The 22,516-nt window shown below is 46.5% G+C and overlaps 1 protein-coding gene across 3 annotated transcripts in view; it reads left to right on the top strand.

The window, feature by feature from the left end:
• Positions 1 to 22,516, top strand: part of WDR25 (WD repeat domain 25) — a 141,637-nt gene that overhangs the window by 45,029 nt on the left and 74,092 nt on the right. For all 3 annotated transcript variants that reach the window (XM_073638410.1, XM_073638411.1, XM_073638412.1), the window contains exons 3-4: positions 5,258 to 5,405; positions 10,189 to 10,319. In XM_073638410.1, the coding sequence (XP_073494511.1) occupies positions 5,258 to 5,405; positions 10,189 to 10,319 (279 nt within the window). The remainder of the gene's footprint in view (positions 1 to 5,257; positions 5,406 to 10,188; positions 10,320 to 22,516) is intronic.

The following is a 22,516-nucleotide window of genomic DNA, read 5'->3' as shown; positions in this document are numbered from 1 at the left end:
TTTGAACCCGAAGTTGAAGATTTTAATATGGGGGAAAGCTGGGATGGACAGAGTGTGTTTAGGTGATACGCCAGTCTAAAGAAATGTGTTTTTAGTGTTCGCTTGAAACTGTGGGTATTGGGAATTAATCGAACTGTCCTGGGTAGTGCATTCCAGAGAATTGGCGCAGCACGCGAGAAATCTTGGAGACGAGAGTGGGAAGTTCGGATTATGGAGGATTTTAGTTTCAAGTCATTTGCAGAACGGAGGGCACGTGTAGGGTGGTAGACTGAGACAAGGGAGGAGATGTAGGGGGGTACTGAAGCATGGAGCGCTTTGTGGGTAAGCGTGATAAGTTTAAAACGAACTCTATATTGGATGGGCAACCAATGCAATGACTGGCACAGGGAAGAGGCATCTGAGTAGCGGTTGGCGAGGAATATGATCCTGGCTGCTGCGTTCAGGACGGATTGGAGAGGGGAGAGTTTAGTAAGAGGGAGACCGATTAGTAGAGCGTTGCAATAGTCCAGACGAGAATGAATAAGAGCGACAGTAAGAGTTTTTGCCGAGTCAAAGGTGAGAAAAGTCCTGATTCTTGAGATGTTTTTGAGGTGTAGATGACATGAACGAGCGAGTGATTTGATGTGAGGAGTGAAAGAAAGATCTGAATCAAAAATGACCCCAAGACAGCGGGCTTGTAGCTGGGGAGTAATGGTTGAGCCACAAACGGAGATGGCAATATCGGGCACAGGTAGATTAATGGAGGGAGGAAAGACGAGTAGTTCAGTTTTTGACAGATTCAGTTTTAGGTAGAGGGAGGACATAATGTTAGACACAGCAGAAAGACAATCACTGGTCTTTTGTAGTAATGCAGGGGTGATGTCAGGAGACGATGTGTATAATTGGGTGTCATCAGCATAGAGATGGTACTGAAAACCGAATCTACTGATTGTTTGTCCAATAGGAGCGGTGTATAAGGAGAAAAGAAGGGGGCCGAGGACTGATCCTTGAGGAACCCCGACAGTAAGAGGAAGTAGGGAGGAGGAGGAGCCGGCAAAAGACACAGAGAAGGAGCGGTCAGAGAGATAAGAGGAGAACCAGGAGAGAACCGTGTCCTTGAGGCCAATAGTGCGGAGCATAGTGAGGAGGAGCTGGTGATCCACAGTGTCAAATGCTGCAGAGAGATCCAGGAGAATCAGCAGGGAGTAGTGACCATTAGATTTAGCTGTTAGTAGATCATTAGAGACTTTAGTGAGGGCAGTTTCAGTAGAATGTAAAGAGCGGAAACCAGATTGTAAAGGGTCAAGAAGAGAGTTGTCTGAGAGATAGCGGATTAGATGGGAGTGGACCAGGCATTCCAGGAGTTTAGAGATAAAGGGAAGATTGGAAACAGGTCTGTAGTTGGCCGTGCAGTTCTGGTCGAGGGATGTTTTTTTAAGTAATGGTTGTATGCTGGCGTGTTTAAAAGAAGAGGGAAAGATACCAGATGAGAGGGAATACCCTCATCTGGTATCAAAATACCCAGAAACAAAAGGGTTAAAACCCTTATACAGAGGGGTGAAAAAGGTTTTCCTACCGAAACGTGCGTCGGGGTGACGGTAGCAGAGCCTGTTTGGTGGCCTTACCCAGGTACACAGCTATTTCAGCTTATTTATGACCAATTGTTTATATTACTTCTATCTGTATAAGGGTTTTAACCCTTTTGTTTCTGGGTATTTTGATTGTGATGGGATATTATTGTTTTGGGGGTACAATTTGGAAAAGGTATTCTTTATGGGTGGTATATATTTATTAATACATGTGAGGTATTCTTTATGGGTGGTATATATTTATTAATACATGTGACCCTGTTGCTGTCCCCCTTATATTTCCACTTGCTATATAGGCTGACCTTTCAGGCGCTGTGTCACAGTTTTTAACATTGTTTTATTCATGTGGATCCAGCACTCTGTGTCCACTCTGTCGTCCACATTTATCTTTGTAATTTGTGTTTACTACATGTGTTAATAAAGGTATTTTCTTACTTCTTTACAATTTTGAACTTGTGTGGCCATCTTTTTGTTTCTCTGCTTCACAGAGGAACAACCCCCCCTTCCCTTTACTGTAATTTACTTAGCAAAATCCTGCTCACAGGTTCGCATTAAAGCAAAAAAGACACACAGAGAAAAGTTCTTTATTTGTATAAAGCACTCTCCGACCCTCTTTTTTACCCATTTATTACCTTTAAAACATCAAATATTCCAAAGGGGTCTGCCGTAAATACATCCCATGACGATCCCCAACTCTGTTTTATCCAGATGGTGTGTTGAGCAGTGACATGAGTAATGTGACCGCTCAGCACCCCAGCTGGAACACACTGACAGTAGCGCGAGAACGTGCCTGCAGTGACGAGTGTTGACGTGACTAAGGTTATCGCAGTTCATAGCCGATGAACTTCAGTAACCGTATTGACGTCAGCGCTTGCAGTGTGAATCATAGAATGTTAGAGTTGGAAGGGACCTCCAGGGTCATCTGGTCTAGCCCCTTGTTCAATGCAGGATTCACTAAACCATCTCAGACAAATGTCTGTCCAGCCTGTCCGATTTTTTATTTTGTGTACCAATTTATGCCTTTCTGTTGTTCCATTCGGTAGGGCTAAAAAAGTAATTCCTGCAAATAGGCATGTTTGTTGTCCGCAGCAGTGTGCTGTTATACGCTCCGCAGGGGACGGCGTGCGCAAGTGGGTGTAGCAGGTGCGTAACATGAGCTGTATTTTACAGCAAGACATTGTACAGCAGGAGCTGCTGTGAGATATTATATATTTTGGCCTAATGTCTTAAAAAAAACAAAAAAAAAACAAATGGATCAAATAATCCAGCAGAATTCTGAATGCAGCTTTGGATGTGACCAGAGTAGAAGAAAATGTCAGCAAAGTATTTACAAAGTTATATGACATTTGTAAGAAGATTGATGTAGAAAAATAGAGCGATGCATCCTGCCTTGTGCGGATTTTATCCAGTATCTACAAAGGATCCGTCACTTGCTGCTACAAGCCTTCGGAAGACGCCAATTTGTGGAATCCTTTTGTGTTTCATTCAGTTTTGATAAGGAATAAAAATAGTTCACAAAACTGTCAAGCCGTCATGGCTCGTCGCATCAGACCCCGTGCTTTATTTCTCTGCTCTAGAGGAAGCTGGCGACAGAGCGTTGATATTCCAGCGGCATCCCCTCCGAGCGGAGCGCCAAATAATATAATTTTAGTCTGTTAAGAATTTTCTTTATTGTCTTGCAGAACACTCTGTACTTCACACAGCCGAAGAAATGAAATAAGTGTTTACATTATTTATGTCACGCAAGAGCGGCTGCAGCCTTCCACTGCACACGAGTCGCAGATGGCAGATGCCCGTCATATGGAATAAAGACAAATATCCTATGTTCAGTTCATCAAAACTTACTATGCCCCATAATATAGTCATACTGCTGTATACAAACCAATGCTAATCATCATCTTGTAACCAGGGGGCAGTATTATAGTTATATTCCTGTACATAGGGAGCAGTATTATTGTAGTTATATTCTTGTACATAGGGGGCAGTATTATAGTAGTTATATTCTTGTACATAGGGGCAGTATTATAGTAGTTATATTCTTGTATATAGGGGGCAGTATTATAGTAGTTATATTCTTGTACATAGGGGCAGTATTATAGTAGTTATATTCTTGTACATAGGAGCAGTATTATAGTAGCTATATTCTTGTATATAAGGGGCAGTATTATAGTAGTTATATTCTTGTACATAGGAGCAGTATTATAGTAGTTATATTCTTGTACATAAGAGCAGTATTATAGTAGTTATATTCTTGTACATAGGGGCAGTATTATAGTAGTTATATTCTTGTACATAGGGGACAGTATTATAGTAGTTATATTCTTGTACATAGGGGGCAGTATTATAGTAGTTATATTCTTGTACATAGGAGCAGTATTATAGTAGTTATATTCTTGTTTATAGGGGGCAGTATTATAGTAGTTATATTCTTGTACATAGGGGCAGTATTATAGTAGTTATATTCTTGTACATAGGAGCAGTATTATAGTAGTTATATTCTTGTACATAGGGAGCAGTATTATAGTAGTGATATTCTTGTACATAGGGGCAGTATTATAGTAGTGATATTCTTGTACATAGGAGCAGTATTATAGTAGTTATATTCTTGTACATAGGGGCAGTATTATAGTAGTTATATTCTTGTACATAGGGGCAGTATTATAGTAGTTATATTCTTGTACATAGGAGCAGTATTATAGTAGTTATATTCTTGTACATAGGGGCAGTATTATAGTAGCTATATTCTTGTATATAAGGGGCAGTATTATAGTAGTTATATTCTTGTATATAAGGGGCAGTATTATAGTAGTTATAGTCTTGTACATAGGAGCAGTATTATAGTAGCTATATTCTTGTATATAAGGGGCAGTATTATAGTAGTTATATTCTTGTACATAGGAGCAGTATTATAGTAGTTATATTCTTGTACATAGGAGCAGTATTATAGTAGTTATATTCTTGTACATAGGAGCAGTATTATAGTAGTTATATTCTTGTACATAGGAGCAGTATTATAGTAGTTATATTCTTGTACATAGGAGCAGTATTATAGTAGTTATATTCTTGTACATAGCAGCAGTATTATAGTAGTTATAGTCTTGTACATAGGGGGCAGTATTATAGTAGTTATATTCTTGTACATAGGGGGCAGTATTATAGTAGTTATATTCTTGTACATAGGAGCAGTATTATAGTAGTTATATTCTTGTACATAGGGGGCAGTATTATAGTAGTTATATTCTTGTACACAGGGAGCAGTATTATAGTAGTTATATTCTTGTATATAAGGGGCAGTATTATAGTAGTTATATTCTTGTACATAGGGTCAGTATTATAGTAGTTATATTCTTGTACATAGGAGCAGTATTATAGTAGTTATATTCTTGTACATAGGAGCAGTATTATAGTAGTTATATTCTTGTACATAGCAGCAGTATTATAGTAGTTATAGTCTTGTACATAGGGGGCAGTATTATAGTAGTTATATTCTTGTACATAGGGGGCAGTATTATAGTAGTTATATTCTTGTACATAGGGGCAGTATTATAGTAGTTATATTCTTGTATATAGGGGGCAGTATTATAGTAGTTATATTCTTGTACATAGGGGCAGTATTATAGTAGTTATACTCTTGTTGCAGCAGTATCTCATTGAAGCGTTGTTTTTATGGTGACTATCTTGTATTTCAGGTGTGGGATGCCGTGGACTCTGGTAAATCTTTATGTACGGTCTCCTGCCACCGGGCCGCAGTACGAGATGCACAGTGGTCACTCTGCGGAAGGAAAATCCTTACTGGGGGCTTTGACTCCTTCTTGCATTTAACAGATGTAGAAACAGGTCAGTTGAATTGGATGTGATGATGGATCACAATGTTTCTTGGTTTCTAGATATATATTCTTGGTGTTGAGGTAAATGTCTTCCTCTGCTTGTTAGAGAATCCTCCATGTATCACCTGGCAGGGTTTATGAAAATAACACTAAATGCAGTAATGACTGACACACACAGAGCAGAAGGTGTTCGGGAATATAAAGTTCAGTGACGCAATCAGTGATCGCTGTATATGTGGTCGCTTGTGGATTGCCACTCACCGTTCTTTTCACCAGAGAATAATCTTCTGTGTATTTGTGCCTCGTAGTAATTTATAGCCCATTGTCCTGTGACGTTATCGTGATTTCTACTTGACTGTGATCTCATCTGATTTTGTACGCGCAATTACCTTCCCCATTTCGGCGCCTCGCTTTACTGCGTGACGGCACCGGTAGGCTAATTACTAAGTCAGGTGCAATTTGTTAGATGCTGTCAGTACAATACCGGGTGTGAAAGCATGACTGGACCTCAGGACGTGCGTCAGCTCCACCAGCGACACTGACGTACGCTGCCGAAATGTATTTCATACAAGGCTATGCACAGTGACATAGCAAGTGCACAACTCCAAATATATACCGTATATAGAAGAAACCTTACATCTGATCCATGCAAGTGTTTAATTTACCCAATATTCCTCAATCTGTGATTTATGAGCAGCTCTGTGTCCAGACTGTGGAGAAAGCCGCTCTGTCCCCTCTGAAATGCCGCCATATCCTATATAAACACAGCCTTATTTTTTATTGTGATCCCCTGTGGCGATAGAGACCAGCTACTAACCAGACATTAACTGTTCATGTTTATTTAGCATATATATATATTTATAATATCAAACTCCTCTATGTAGTTATAGAGGTATCGCCGGGACGTAAACATTCCTTGTTTACCAATTGTAATGTACTAAATCCTGAATACTGCACCAATGGCCGAATATCTGAGCCCCCTCCTGGAGTCCTGGAAGCTCCAGACCTAGGCTGAGGACTTTCTTCTCCAGTTTGTGTAGGTGCTCTGCTGAGCCAGCCTCCTTCTCTGTCTCAATAGATGTACGCCTCTGGCTTAAAAATTAAGCTTGGCCCAATAAACAATCTGTCATCTTTTTCTGTCATGACTGTTTTAAAAACAGAAGGGGGATGGCTTGGCTAATGAATTGAGCCACATTGTGGTGGTGACACGATGAAGAGGGCTGGCCCTGGCTGATTTGGTTATCTCTACCAGCCCCCTTCACTGTCTTTACATCAGCATTGGGTCCCGGCCCCACTATCAGTATTTGGTCAGTATTCGGTCAGTATTTTTTCTCAGGAGTGGGAGACAAAACCAGGTGAGGAACAATCAGAGAAAAGGTATAATAGAAACAAGTCACCAATTCTGCATTTATCACCCACTCCTTGTTCTGTCTCCCACTCCTGAGAAAAAATACTGATCGGATACTGACCAAATACTGATAGTGGGGCCGTGGCCTAAGGGAAAGAAATGGTCTGCTCAACTGCAAATGGTACATGTCCAAATTAATGATTTTAAGTCAAGAAGTATAAAAGAGTTACTTTGGCACTGAAAAAATGTAAAAAGGGTTTATTGCTCAACTCGTGTTTATTAGTCCCCGACCAATGGAATAGATAATCACTAGTGTTGAGCGAGTATGTTCTATTAACCCTTTCGGCGAGTATGCTCGGGCCGAGCTCCGAGTATTTACAGCTGCTCGGTGATGAGGTTAAATCGCTCCCGTGTGCATGATTTGTGAGTGTTTGACAGCTTTATTACATGTGAGGGATGTCTATTTCTTACACATTCCTCACATGTAATAAAGCTGTCAAACAGTTGCAAATCATGCACACAGGAGCGATTTAACCTCATCACCGAGCAGCTGTAAATACTCGGAGCTCGGCCCGAGCATACTCGGAACAGAACATACTCGCTCAACACTAATAATCACCCAACGTTTCAGTCTCACTGGCATTTGTCAAGGTTTATCTGAATGGTGCAGATGTCTGCGTCTATACGGGGTGGTCAGAATGCAGGACTCGCCTTTTTTGCATTGCCAAAGTGATACTTTTTTAAAAAAAAATTTTTAATTAGAGTCTGATGTGATGATGTCACATGGGCCCATGATGAGCTCCCTCTAGTGGTGGCTGATATGTCATATGACACATGATGACCGCCCTCTAGTGGTGTCTGATATGATGTCACATGGACATATGATGAGCTCCCTCTAGTGGTGTCTGATATGATGTCACATGGACATATGATGAGCTCCCTCTAGTGGTGTTTGATATGATATCACATGGGCCCATGATGAGCTCCCTCTAGTGGTGTTTGATATGATATCACATGGACATAAGATGAGCTCCCTCTAGTGGTGTTTGATATGATGTCACATGGACATATGATGAGCTCCCTCTAGTGGTGTTTGATATGATATCACATGGACATAAGATGAGCTCCCTCTAGTGGTGTTTGATATGATGTCACATGGACACATGATGACCGCCCTCTAGTGGTGTCTGATATGATATCACATGGACATATGATGAGCTCCCTCTAGTGGTGTTTGATATGATGTCACATGGACACATGATGACCGCCCTCTAGTGGTGTCTGATATGATGTCACATGGACATATGATGAGCTCCCTCTAGTGGTGTCTGATATGATGTCACATGGACATATGATGAGCTCCCTCTAGTGGTGTTTGATATGATATCACATGGGCCCATGATGACCTCCCTCTAGTGGTGTTTGATATGATATCACATGGACATACGATGAGCTCCCTCTAGTGGTGTTTGATATGATGTCACATGGACACATGATGACCGCCCTCTAGTGGTGTCTGATATGATGTCACATGGACATATGATGAGCTCCCTCTAGTGGTGTTTGATATGATGTCACATGGACACATGATGAGCTCCCTCTAGTGGTGGCTGATATGTCATATGACACATGATGACCGCCCTCTAGTGGTGTCTGATATGATATCACATGGACATATGATGAGCTCCCTCTAGTGGTGTTTGATATGATGTCACATGGACACATGATGACCGCCCTCTAGTGGTGTCTGATATGATGTCACATGGACATATGATGAGCTCCCTCTAGTGGTGTTTGATATGATATCACATGGGCCCATGATGAGCTCCCTCTAGTGGTGTTTGATATGATGTCACATGGACACATGATGACCGCCCTCTAGTGGTGTCTGATATGATGTCACATGGACATATGATGAGCTCCCTCTAGTGGTGTTTGATATGATGTCACATGGACACATGATGAGCTCCCTCTAGTGGTGGCTGATATGTCATATGACACATGATGACCGCCCTCTAGTGGTGTCTGATATGATGTCACATGGACATATGATGAGCTCCCTCTAGTGGTGTCTGATATGATGTCACATGGACATATGATGAGCTCCCTCTAGTGGTGTTTGATATGATATCACATGGGCCCATGATGAGCTCCCTCTAGTGGTGTTTGATATGATATCACATGGACATAAGATGAGCTCCCTCTAGTGGTGTTTGATATGATGTCACATGGACACATGATGACCGCCCTCTAGTGGTGTCTGATATGATGTCACATGGACATATGATGACCGCCCTCTAGTGGTGTCTGATATGATGTCACATGGACATATGATGAGCTCCCTCTAGTGGTGTTTGATATGATGTCACATGGACATATGATGAGCTCCCTCTAGTGTTGTCTGATATGATGTCACATGGACACATGATGAGCTCCCTCTAGTGGTGTTTGATATGATATCACATGGACATATGATGAGCTCCATCTAGTGGTGGCTGATATGATATCACATGGACATATGATGAGCTCCCTCTAGTGGTGTCTGATATGATGTCACATGGACATATGATGAGCTCCCTCTAGTGGTGTTTGATATGATGTCACATGGACATATGATGAGCTCCCTCGAGTGTTGTCTGATATGATGTCACATGGACACATGATGAGCTCCCTCTAGTGGTGTTTGATATGATATCACAAGGACATATGATGAGCTCCCTCTAGTGGTGTCTGATATGATGTCACATGGACATATGATGAGCTCCCTCTAGTGGTGTTTGATATGATGTCACATGGACACATGATGAGCTCCCTCTAGTGGTGTTTGATATGATGTCACATGGACATATGATGAGCTCCCTCTAGTGGTGGCTCTAAGCTACTGGAGTTTCAGTGTTCGCTCTGTCTATACAGGAGATTTGGAGCTCTGTATAGGGTGTAAATCTGATGCTAGAAGTAGTTAATAAAATTGCCAGGAGGGCGGATTGTGACATCTGAACATATCACCGCAAACACAAGCTGTAATTAGGCTCGAACGCTGTTATAAATTACAGTGGGCGCCGAGTCGTACGCCACCATTTACACGGCGCAGTCTTCCTCAGCTGTCAGACATTTTGCCAAAGGTTTTGTTAATAAACTTTTTGTATCGACCTGCGCGCTCATAATTCCATACATAATTACATCTCAAGCCACGTCGGCATGGTAACGGTGCCCCCCCCTTCTTTAATATCGCTATGCAATTTTCCGTAGGGAAATTAAGTGAGTCCGTTCACACGTTTAGTTTTGTACATTAAAACTCGGAATTGAATGCAATTTGCTCTTAATTTGATGCATGGATGAAAAAAAAATAAATGAGCCTGAATTCATACACTTACTATATTAATAATGGGTTAATTAAAGACGTTGTTACGTTATTCAGTCATTTACACTTTTTTTGTTGTTAAAGGGAAAGATCTGTTCGCTGCCAAGAATGACTGCAAGATTAGCGCCGCTCGGTTTCATCCATGTGACCCGAATATGTTTATATGTGGAGGTTTTTCTCCTGTGATAGCGGCCTATGACGTACGGGTGGGTAAGGTAAGAGATCGGTTCATTAATTGTTACCCTGTTTCTGACATTGGGTCCACTTTATAGGGAGTGCAAGTCTCCAAACCTTTTACCAGCGCTACAGCATTTGTCCCGTCTGTCCAAGTATCTACATTATTAAGTTATATATGGGAAAAATAAAGTCTGTGCGCCCTTATAGAATCTGCATTATTTACACATCATAAAACTTTTTTTTTTTTTTTTTTTAGTTCCCCTTTAAATGTAAAAGCAGAGACATTTTTTTCCGCTTTGTTAGAACTCCTTTCAGCATCAATCTATGCAAGAAAAAAAGAAGCGCAAGGAAATAAAAGGGTTGACAAAGGCACTCCTCCATGCAATATATGCAAATTGGTAAATTGTAACTTCAGAGGTGTCGTCATAGTAACTACTTTGCTAATGATTGCATTTTTATTTATTTATTTTTTCCTTCCAGTTTTCCACTTTTTGTTCTTTGTATCTTCAGGATTCAGGGGCGGCTGCAAAATCTGATGCAGCAGGAGAAATAATGTTTAATTTTGGGGATCGGGTGAGCTGAGGTTGTGACAAGTCCCAGTAGTTACGTATAGTCCCTCGATGGCCGATGCGGAAGTAAAGGCGGCAGGCACTGGCTCAGATGTCACTATTGGGGTCTGTTTTGAGTTCTGATATTAAAATAGGGGCCTGGTTTGCGGACTTAATTTCTGTTAGCGGTCAGGTCTGAGGTCTGAAATTAATGTAGGCATCTGGTCCGGTGTCTAAAGGCCCCGTCACACTTAGCGACGCTACAGCGATCCTGACAACGATACGACCTGTCAGGGATCGTTGCTGCGTCGCTATGTGGTCGCTGGTGAGCTGTCAAACAGGCAGGCTCACCAACGATCAGGGGAGCAGCGACATCGTGGAAAGAATCTTTCCACGATGTCCTGCTCCTGGTTACCAGCCTGCTGCTGAAGCAGGAGCAGGCTGGTAACTATGGTAAACATCAGGTTACTAGGGGCACACGCGCACTTAGTAACCCGCTGTTTATCATGGTTACCACTCTGCTACGGTGATCGCTCACCGTAGCAGAGTGGTAACCATGATAAACAGCGGGTTACTAAGTGCGCGTGTGCCCCTAGTAACCCAATGTTTAGCATGGTTACCAGCCTGATCGCTGGTCCCGCTGGTCACACACAGCGATGTGTGCTGACCAGCGGGAGGGCAAAAACCAAAAAATGGTCCAGGACACTTTGCAGCGATCAGTGACCTCACAGCAGGGGCCTGATCGCTGCAAAGTGTCACACATAGCGACATCGCTGGTGAGGTCGCTGTTGCGTCACCAAACCCGTGACTCTGCAGCGATCTCGCTGTGTGAGACGGGGGCTTTAGATTAGTATAGTTGGCCTTAATCTACAATAGAAAACCCTTTCCACGTACCCTAATGTCATAAGTTTGTTTTTGGGAAGCCATCATCCATGAGCCAGAAGTGCGAGGACCCGCCTTATCTCTGCATTGTACTATATATTTTTTTTTACATTTTTTGTTAATTTTTGCTTTAATGTTTCTAAAGATTTTACGTTTTCCTCTGTGTTATCCCATATCCCATCGTAGACGCCGTTGCCTCTTTTAACAGCTTTAATGTTTCTCATTAGCGGCTCCACGCCAAATGCCCCACAACCGCTTATCCCTCCATAAGTGTCTGCGCCCTGGATCCTCCACGATCCGAATGCCATTTGTGCGGTGAATGTGCCCAAGCATTTCATGATCGTAGGCGAGGAATATTTGGCCACGGTCCTGAGCTGAGTTATACTGGGCAGGAATAATTCTGATTACTTACCGTGGACGTGCAACTAATTATCATCATGTTGGCTTGACAAACCCAGATAAAGTCCTGGCCGAGGTCTTGCTTGTTCTGGTGATGATAACGGACTATATATATTTATCATCCGTGTTCGCCTTTTTTTGCTAATTTGCAAAATAAAAACCCTTTTATATAAGCCGTGTTAGACTGGGGAACACTGGGCTCCTCCAGACTGAGGGCTGTGGCAGGAGGGGTCCGAGTCCACCTGGTGTCCAATCTGTCCCTATCATGTTCCAGGGTTGAATGATATTCAAAAATGTGCCAAGCCTCATTGTATAGAGACACTAGAGAAAGGAACGTGTGGAGGGAAGGTTACATAGGAGCGTGAAGACCTCTATCGTCAGGTGGCTCCATGTCCCCACCATTCCTGGACTATTGGGTTGAATGCTTCTTCCATCTCCTGACTTTAATGAAGGGGAGGATCTTGCAGCAAATCGGTCCGACTTAAGATGGGACTCCATCTGTAGGATTGCCAAAAAGTGGTTATTTTTGGCCACATCTGTTGTTCCCACATCCTTTATGATTAAGTCATTAAAGTGGATTCCTCGTAGACTTTGACGATCTATCAGTATCATGTGGCAGCAAAATCCAAGCGATGGTAGTCTGTCCCCCCCCACAAATTGCTAGAAGTGACAGCGGATTTAGGATCGTACCCTGACGAGTCGTCTCATTTCGGTTCTGCTTGTTTTTTTTTTCTGAGAGGCTGCATTGGCCATCATGTTCCAACTATGTAGCTTCCAATGAAACCCAAGTGGAAAAGAAAGGAGCCCAAACTTGACTTCATTGTACAGATTACACCGGGAGACCCCCTGATAAGAGGGGATTAGACCACCCATGCTTGGACATTAGCGGACAACCCATAGACCAGTCATTGGCCTCCAATTATTACACCAAGACAACGCCTTTAATTGCAGATTTTCTCGATCATCCTTCTGTACTAACACTGAGATATGGAAAAGTCTGTACTGACTTATAGATCCAGTAGTGGCCCCGTTTATGGATACCGAGCCGATGTCGTCTGCTTGATTCCACTTCCTCTATGGCGATAATAGAAGAAATTTCCATCACCATGGACTGGTGTCACTTAATCCCTTCAATACGAAAAATTTGCCCAGTTGCCTGTGACCCGCATGAGGCTGCACCGATGACAGTCTGCCGCCTCTCCTGGGCTTTTTCTGGCATCTCTTACTCTCTAGCGTCTTACTCAAAATTTGTAACCCTCCGGATCGGGGACAGGAACTGAGTTGGATAGAGGTAGAATATGAGGATATACTGTAAAAGGGCGTTATATTGGTGGTGGGTGGTAACGACTTAAGAGACCTACCATATGCATTAAATAAAAGCCCCTCCGATTACTGCAGCAAATGTACATTTTTCAATCCTTATCCCAGTGTGAAGACTGCATTGAAAAAAGGTAGGTTTTATGTTTATTCCCATGACAACACTTCCTGCTATGTCCTGTAAGATATAAATAATTTTTATTTTGCACTTGTGCTGCCCCCGCCTTTATCATGGAGGCTTGCTGCATCCTGTAGTGCATTGGTAATCTGACCTGGTGTTGGTAAGGCATTATCTTTTACTGTGATCTGATTTGTGAGGATGCCCAGAGTCGGCCACCACAACTTGCAATGTACAGGGTTGAAATTTGTGGGGAATCTGCAGCAAAAATGAACGCAGACTTTGCAGGCGACCTCGAAATTTCTTCTGTCTCTACAGCGCCATCTTTCTTTTGCCAGGGGCATAACTATATGGAAGCTGATGACACATAATCCTCAGGTGTCAGGGTCACCAAAAAGCCTCTCTACCGGGGAAAGGGCAGCAGCCGGAACCTATGCCCCTCACTACGCCTGCACCAGGGCCACCTATGTATGATTCATATAGGCAGACTGATGTATTTATCACCCATTACTAATACATTGCAGAAATAATCCGCAACAAAACCACAAAATCCCGGTTTGTTAAGACGAGAACCGAATCCTCAGTTTCCATAGTAACCATTTGTGCAGATAAGGGCCGAGTGTTACCGAATCCTCCACCGCCGAGGTGAGAGTGTGTGCAGTAATTGTTTGTGCTCAAGAGCCCACAGTAAACTCCTTGGAGCGGCCATTTTTGACCTTATTATCTCCTGCACGCCCATCTGTCACCGTAATTACATTTGCCATTAAAATCTACCAAATAAGGTAACGGGAGTTAATGCTCCGCGAGTCACTTATAGAAGACGTCTGCGAAATGTCCTGAAAGCACCGTGAGGTTGGCAAGAATTTACTTGCCAGTCTTCATAAAGGCTTCATGGCATACGCACACAGGAGATGCTAAAATTCCAATAATACAGTAATAATGGCCGTCTGACTATCGCAAGAACATCCTCCGTGAACTTGGGTTATGTTTCAGATACTGCGCCTCATTGGAACATATGGCCACGGACTGTAAACCTGCCATTAAGTGTGAGGAGTGTTGTAGCGACGGACACGCCTAAGCTATGCATCCAACCCCACCTACCAGTGATGCACCGGCCACCGTCACCACTAGTCCCACTCCAAGCCATGGTGTGGAGCCACAGAATCACGCAGACTCTTCCACAGCGGTTTCTTGCTCATGCTTGGAGGTATGTGGGGATGGCCAGAGCTCCAAATGCTCTACCAAGATATTCCTAATCAGGGTTTACCCAGAAGGACAACCTGAAAAGGCAGAGAAAATGTATGCTCTCATTGATGATCAGAGCAAACCGATCCTTAGCTGGACCTAAGTTCTTTGAAGCCTTTGGAATCAAGGGAGCAGCAAAATCCTACACTCTAAACACCTGCTCGGGCCGCATTGAAACCAGTGGCAGAAGGGCAGAAGGATTTATCGCTTCTCCTATCAATGGAGACAAAGAAATACCCTTACCAACGTTGATTGAATGTGATCAAATACCTGACCATTGGGGTGAGATCCCTACTCCGATAGCTGCTTTTCACCAACCACACTTAAGGCACCCAGCCAAAGATATTCCATCTATGGATATGGATGCCAAGATTCTACGCCTGCTTGGCAGAGGCAATTTAAGGGTACACAAGGTGCGTCAACAGTGTAATGGTCCTGACTACACCCCATACGCTCAGAGAGTGGACTTGGGGTGGGTAGTGATAGGAAATGTATGCTTGGATCGACCAGGAGTAAACTCCTTTGAGGCTGTGTTCACACGATGCGTATTTCATGCGTTTCCGCGGCGTTTTTGCAGTTGCGTAAACGCCGCGGAAACGCATGAAAAACGCATGGTAGAAGGGCAGCAATGTTCCCCAATGGAAATCCGCATGTGCTGTGCCCATGATGCGGATTTTTCCGCAGCGTAAACGCTGCGCTCAAAAATCCGCAGCATGTCAATTAATTTTGCGGAAACGCGGCGATTTCGCCGCCATTGACTTGCATTAGAACGCGCCAATTCCGCAAGACAGCATTTGTACTTGCGTAATTGGTGCGTTCTAATGTGCGGATGGTACCCGGGTGTGGAGGAGAGGAGAGTCTCATCCACACCCAGGTACCATTAAAAAAGCTGTAAAAAGAAGAATAAAATAAAAAATAAATGTATTCTTACCTTCTGTCGGCCCGCGCAGCGCTCCCGCTTGGTTCCCGGCACTTGCAGTGAGTTGTAGGACCTGCGGTGACGTCAGAGTCATGTGACGGGTCACGTGACGCTGACGTCGGCAGGTCTTTCAATTCAAAGTTGCCGGCAGCCGGGAGAACGGAGTGAGCAGGACAGCGCGGGCCATCGGAGGTAAGTATATACACTCTCTCGGTTCACACTGTATAAATCCATGCTGTTTGCATGGATTTATATAGTGTGACCTAGTTATCAAGCACTTTCCAGGTGATGCTAACATCGCCTGGAAAGCGCTTGTCAATCTGCATGCGGAAACGCATGTGAATCTGCATGTGGATCCGCATGTATTCTGCAGGAAAAACACATGCACAATCTGCATGCGTTTTTTCTGCCAGGGAGATGCAGAAATGATGCAGAAATTTTCTGCTTCATTTCTGCATCGTGTGCACATACCCTAAGGCTTAGGTGCGTGGGGACTGACGTCATAAAGCCGTCACGGAGTCACAAACCTGAGAGCATCTGGATCATCACCAGCGATCTGATCAGGGACCTATTCGTGCCCTCCGAGGACCCCTCTGGTCTTCCCTCGATCATGACCAACCAGGATTTCCGTCGCATTAAGGACCGGGCGCGAGTCTTGACCAAGGTGGAGCCGGAATAGGCAATGCAGGCTATGAAAGAAGAAAAAGACACTGCCATTTATGCTGCTGATCATAGTAAGAATTTCATGAAACAGAAGGAGATGCTCTGCAAGAAAATTGAGAAGCAGAATGCGAGGTGGAAGAGGATTAAATGGAAAATAGACTATTTGTTTAAGTGTTAATTGTCGCAGGCTAACATGCCTTTATCATTACTGGTTTTCGGACTATTCACAAAGGACATTAGTTCAATAGCAAAATCACTAATGGAATTTCAGATGGGGAGTGTGCTGTTCCCTCAGAGATAATTGCTGTTCAGCTGTTTGTTTTGCATATGTTAAACTAATTCAGAACTCATTTTCTATCTGCTAAATGTATTTTCTCGCTATGTTGCCATCTGCTGGTCAGTATTTATTCACTGCTCACTCTTGTTCGTTCCAATTAAGTTGGTTCAAACTGGGCGTGGCTTCGCATGGCAGTTGGTGGGTCACTAGCTCTTGGCAGCCATTTTATAGCCAGAGTTGCCGTGAGACAGGAACCACTTACTGGGCTAGTGAAGTTATCAATTTCTGACCTGTAGCCACCGGCATCAGCTGCTTCAGTGAAAATTACAGGATTGTACTCAAGTATTATTTCTGTATCCGGTTTTAAATAGACCAAGTCTTGATCTGCACCCTCGCTGTGATACTACATTCGAGTCTACGGACGCTGAGCCTGCGCTGGTCCTGTCTGCTCCGTATCTTGGATACGGAGGTAAAGGGAAAAAATCTCACAGCATCTTATCTATCAGCTACACCTCCTATCGCCTTATGTGAAGACAGAACAAGGGTCACTTCTAGATCAATTCCTAATTGACTTTACGGTTCAATAAGATCACTTGAGTGGGACCTTTTAAGATGTATTATCTTCCCAGAGGATAGGTGATAATCTGGGGACCTGACTGCTGGTCTCATAATGCCCTCTTGGAGTGTGCCACTGCTCCATTCATTTTTTATGGAAGTGCCAAAGATAACAACCGAGGACATTGAGCAGCTGGAGACCTCTCACCACCTAGTTCTGCCTGTAGCCGAAACAGTGTTCATGCGCATTCGGCAATGGTTGCGAGATGATGTGTCCACGTGGGCACAGTATCCCAACCGTAATACACTGTAATGAGCCATTTGGCAGTTTGTCTTTAACATGAGCAGGATAGAGGTTATCCGACTAATGGGGGGAAAAAAAAAAGTTTTAAAGCAAAAAAATATACCTCTTCTTTCCTCCAGTGCTGACGCTCCGACAGTCCCCTTGGTCTGTGCCTACAAGTGTCCAGCAGGTGACTGCTGCCTGTCAGTATGTTCATTGGACACCTGCCCTATTATTAGTAGTGATTAGTGATGAGCAAGTATGCCCGTTTAACCCTTTCACTGAGCATGCTCGGGTGCTTACCGAGTATCTTCGGCGTACTCATATATTATGTTCGAGTCCCTGCATCTGCATGATTTACAGCTGGAAGACAGCTTGAACACATGCAGGGATTGCTTGTTTGTTAGGGAATCCTCACATGTGCTTAGGCTGTCATACAGCTGTAAATCATGCAGACGCAGGGACTCGAACATAATATACAAGCACACCGAAGCTACTCGGTAAGCACCCGAGCATGTTCGGTGAAAGGATTAAATGAGCATGCTCGCTCATTACTAGTAGCGATGCCATGAAATTACTATCCGTGGTTGCTGTGGCCAGCTGCACGTAAACCAAAGCCAGAAGAACCAGTGGAGCATTGGTGTGAGATTGCTGGTGGAGAGAAGAGGGAAGTGCGATTTACTCTTTTGTTTTATTACACTTTCTGGTTTTTTTTTTTTTTTTTTTTTTTAAAGACTTTGGACAACAACAATATTTTCACTCACCGACAGCATGCAAAGAGTATAAAAATAGTGAGACATTTCAACACCGTGCGATTGGCTACTGTCATTTTTTTGACACATAGACAGCCCAAAAGATGCACCAAATTGATTAAGAGGAAGCCGTGGATGAAATTTTGCTTATCTAGTGCAAGTGACCTGTAAAAAGTCCATTACGGGATAGACCTCATTTTATGCCCCATCCTTACCCCTGTGCACATGATGTGTATACATAACTTCTTCCATACACAATGTTACTATGTAAGATCCAAGATATGGGATATATCTAATCAAACTACGCAGACACTTGACCTTCAAGGGAATGTTGCGCTTTTATTCCTACAGCCCGGAGCTGCGCAGCGAAACCACTGACCTCCAATTACTGCAAATCAATACGTGTCCGTTTAATTATTTGCTGTCACATGGGGATGTGCAAAGTAAATGCGTTGTATCTGATTATAGAAGTATAGTCTGGTGCTGTCCTGATTATAAACTTACATTAAAGGGCTGCAGAATTAGAAAAAACATGGCAGCTTTCTTCTAGAAACAGTGCCACGTCTGTGCATGGGTTGTCTACTATAGCAGCTCAGCTCCATTGAAGTGAATGGGACTTGAAATACCAAACCCAACCTTTGTACAGGTGGGAGCTGTGCCTGAAAAAAAAGCTGCTATGTTTTCCTAGTACTCTACAACCTCTTTTTAAAGTAGTCACTCAGCTCCTGTATCACTTTGAAATGTTATTGCCAAAGGGATCCACATATGCCCATGCATTACTGGTTGGCCATCACTCAGCAGCAGGTTCACCTCTCCCCTTCTACTGTCTCTATGCATCAGATCATCCCTGCTTTCCCCGGCACTCTGCAGCAGACCCCCTCTCCTTTCCCCGGCACTCTACGGGAGATACCCTCTCCTTTCCCCACCACTCTGCGGCAGATAACCCTCTCCTTTCCCCACCACTCTGCGGCAGATAACCCTCTCCTGTCCCCGCCACTCTGCGGCAGATAACCTCCCTCCTTTCCCCGCCACTCTGCGGCAGATAACCTCCCTCCTTTCCCCGCCACTCTGCGGCAGATAACCTCCCTCCTTTCCCCGCCACTCTGCGGCAGATAACCCCCTCCTTTCCCCGCCACTCTGCGGCAGATAACCCCCTCCTTTCCCCGCCACTCTGCGGCAGATAACCCCCTCCTTTCCCCGCCACTCTGCGGCAGATAACCCCCTCCTTTCCCCGCCACTCTGCGGCAGATAACCCCCTCCTTTCCCCGCCACTCTGCGGCAGATAACCCCCGTCACTCTGCGGCAGATAACCCCCTCCTTTCCCCGCCACTCTGCGGCAGATAACCCCCTCCTTTCCCCGCCACTCTGCGGCAGATAACCCCCTCCTTTCCCCGCCACTCTGCGGCAGATAACCCCCTCCTTTCCCCGCCACTCTGCGGCAGATAACCCCCTCCTTTCCCCGCCACTCTGCGGCAGATAACCCCCTCCTTTCCCCGCCACTCTGCGGCAGATAACCCCCTCCTTTCCCCGCCACTCTGCGGCAGATAACCCCCTCCTTTCCCCGCCACTCTGCGGCAGATAACCCCCTCCTTTCCCCGCCACTCTGCGGCAGATAACCCCCTCCTTTCCCCGCCACTCTGCGGCAGATAACCCCCTCCTTTCCCCGCCACTCTGCGGCAGATAACCCCCTCCTTTCCCCGCCACTCTGCGGCAGATAACCCCCTCCTTTCCCCGCCACTCTGCGGCAGATAACCCCCTCCTTTCCCCGCCACTCTGCGGCAGATAACCCCCTCCTTTCCCCGCCACTCTGCGGCAGATAACCCCCTCCTTTCTCCGCCACTCTGCGGCAGATAACCCCCTCCTTTCCCCGCCACTCTGCGGCAGATAAACCCCTCCTTTCCCCGCCACTCTGCGGTAAATAACCCTCTCCTTTCCCCGCTACTCTGTGGCAGATAACCCTCTCCTTTCCCCGCTACTCTGTGGCAGCTCCCTCTTCCTTTCCCTGCCACTGTGCGGCAGATCCCCCCCCCCCCCTTTCCCCGCCACTCTGCGGCAGATTCCCCCCCCCCTTTCCCCGCCACTCTGCGGCAGATTCCCCCCCCCCTTTCCCCGCCACTCTGCGGCAGATTCCCCCCCCCTTTCCCCGCCACTCTGCGGCAGATTCCCCCCCCCTTTCCCCGCCACTCTGCGGCAGATTCCCCCCCCCTTTCCCCGCCACTCTGCGGCAGATCCCCCCCCCCTTTCCCCGCCACTCTGCGGCAGATTCCCCCCCCCTTTCCCCGCCACTCTGCGGCAGATTCCCCCCCCCTTTCCCCGCCACTCTGCGGCAGATTCCCCCCCCCTTTCCCCGCCACTCTGCGGCAGATCCCCCCCCCCTTTCCCCGCCACTCTGCGGCAGATCCCCCCCCCCCCCTTTCCCCGCCACTCTGCGGCAGATCCCCCATCCTTTCCCCGCCACTCTGCGGCAGATTCCCCCATCCATTATCCGCCACTCTGCGGCAGATTCCCCCCCCCTTTCCCCGCCACTCTGCGGCAGATTCCCCCCCCCCTTTCCCCGCCACTCTGCGGCAGATCCCCCCCCCCCTTTCCCCGCCACTCTGCGGCAGATCCCCCCCCCCTTTCCCCGCCACTCTGCGGCAGATTCCTCCCCCCTTTCCCCGCCACTCTGCGGCAGATTCCCCCCCCCTTTCCCCGCCACTCTGCGGCAGATTCCCCCCCCTTTCCCCGCCACTCTGCGGCAGATTCCCCCCCCCTTTCCCCGCCACTCTGCGGCAGATTCCCCCCCCCTTTCCCCGCCACTCTGCGGCAGATTCCCCCCCCCTTTCCCCGCCACTCTGCGGCAGATTCCCCCCCCCCCCTTTCCCCGCCACTCTGCGGCAGATCCCCCCCCCCCCCCTTTCCCCGCCACTCTGCGGAAGATCTCCCCGCCACTCTGCGGCAGATCCCCCATCCATTCCCCGCCCTCTGCGGCAGCTCCCCCATCCTTTCCCCGCCACTCTGCGGCAGGTCCCCCATCCTTTCCCCGCCACTCTGCGGCAGATCCCCCATCCTTTCCCCGCCACTCTGCGGCAGATCCCCCATCCATTCTCCGCCACTCTGCGGCAGCTCCCCCATCCTCTCCCCGCCCTCTGCGGCAGCTCCCCCATCCTTTCCCGCCCTCTGCGGCAGATCCCCCATCCTTTCTCCGCCACTCTGCGGCAGCTCCCCCATCCTCTCCCCGCCCTCTGCGGCAGCTCCCCCATCCTTTCTCGCCACTCTGCGGCAGCTCCCCCATCCTTTCCCGCCCTCTGCGGCAGCTCCCCCATCCTTTCTCCGCCACTCTGCGGCAGATCCCCCATCCTTTCTCCGTCACTCTGCGGCAGCTCCCCCATCCTCTCCCCGCCCTCTGCGGCAGCTCCCCCATCCTTTCTCGCCACTCTGCGGCAGATCCCCCATCCTTTCTCCGCCACTCTGCGGCTGATCCCCCATCCATTCTCCGCCACTCTGCGGCAGATCCCCCATCCATTCTCCGCCACTCTGCGGCAGATCCCCCATCCATTCTCCGCCACTCTGCGGCAGCTCCCCCATCCATTCTCCGCCACTCTGCGGCAGCTCCCCCTTCCTCTCCCCGCCACTCTGCGGCAGATCCCCCATCCTTTCCCGCCACTCTGCGGCAGATCCCCCCCCCCCCTTTCCCCGCCACTCTGCGGCAGATTCCCCCCCCCCCCTTTCCCCGCCACTCTGCGGAAGATCTCCCCGCCACTCTGCGGCAGCTCCCCCATCCTCTCCCCGCCCTCTGCGGCAGCTCCCCCATCCTTTCTCCGCCACTCTGCGGCTGATCCCCCATCCATTCTCCGCCACTCTGCGGCAGATCCCCCATCCATTCTCCGCCACTCTGCGGCAGATCTCCCATCCATTCTCCGCCAGTCCTCTTGCACTGTAACTCCCATGGAGCTAAGAATTTGATACAACAAATCCTTCCATATTGTCATAAACCCAAGAAGCTGTCAGCAATCAACCGTCACATAAGAGGGATGAGAATTCTCCTCTTGGTGACATATTGCAGAACAAAGCATTTCTGAAAAGAAGCTTTCATCTCTACAAAGGTGTTTTATTTCCGCTCAGCAGGAGCAAAATGAAAGAAAGCCAAAGCTGTGCCTTGTGTATTCTAAATATAGTGCCGAGCAGGGGGGCATTGCATTCCCTGGTGTAAACCCACAAGCAAATATTAGCAAGCATCCCAAATATAACCTAGGACCCGTGACTATTAGTCTGTGGTTAGGTAGAAACTGCTGATC

This window comes from Phyllobates terribilis, unplaced genomic scaffold (genome assembly GCF_046119375.1).
Source record: "Phyllobates terribilis strain yellow unplaced genomic scaffold, ASM4611937v1 Scaffold_7__3_contigs__length_470593459, whole genome shotgun sequence".
In the NCBI taxonomy this organism is placed as follows: domain Eukaryota; kingdom Metazoa; phylum Chordata; class Amphibia; order Anura; family Dendrobatidae; genus Phyllobates; species Phyllobates terribilis.
The sequence above is the reverse complement of the archived record's forward strand: the minus strand, read 5'-3'. Positions and strand labels throughout refer to the sequence as shown.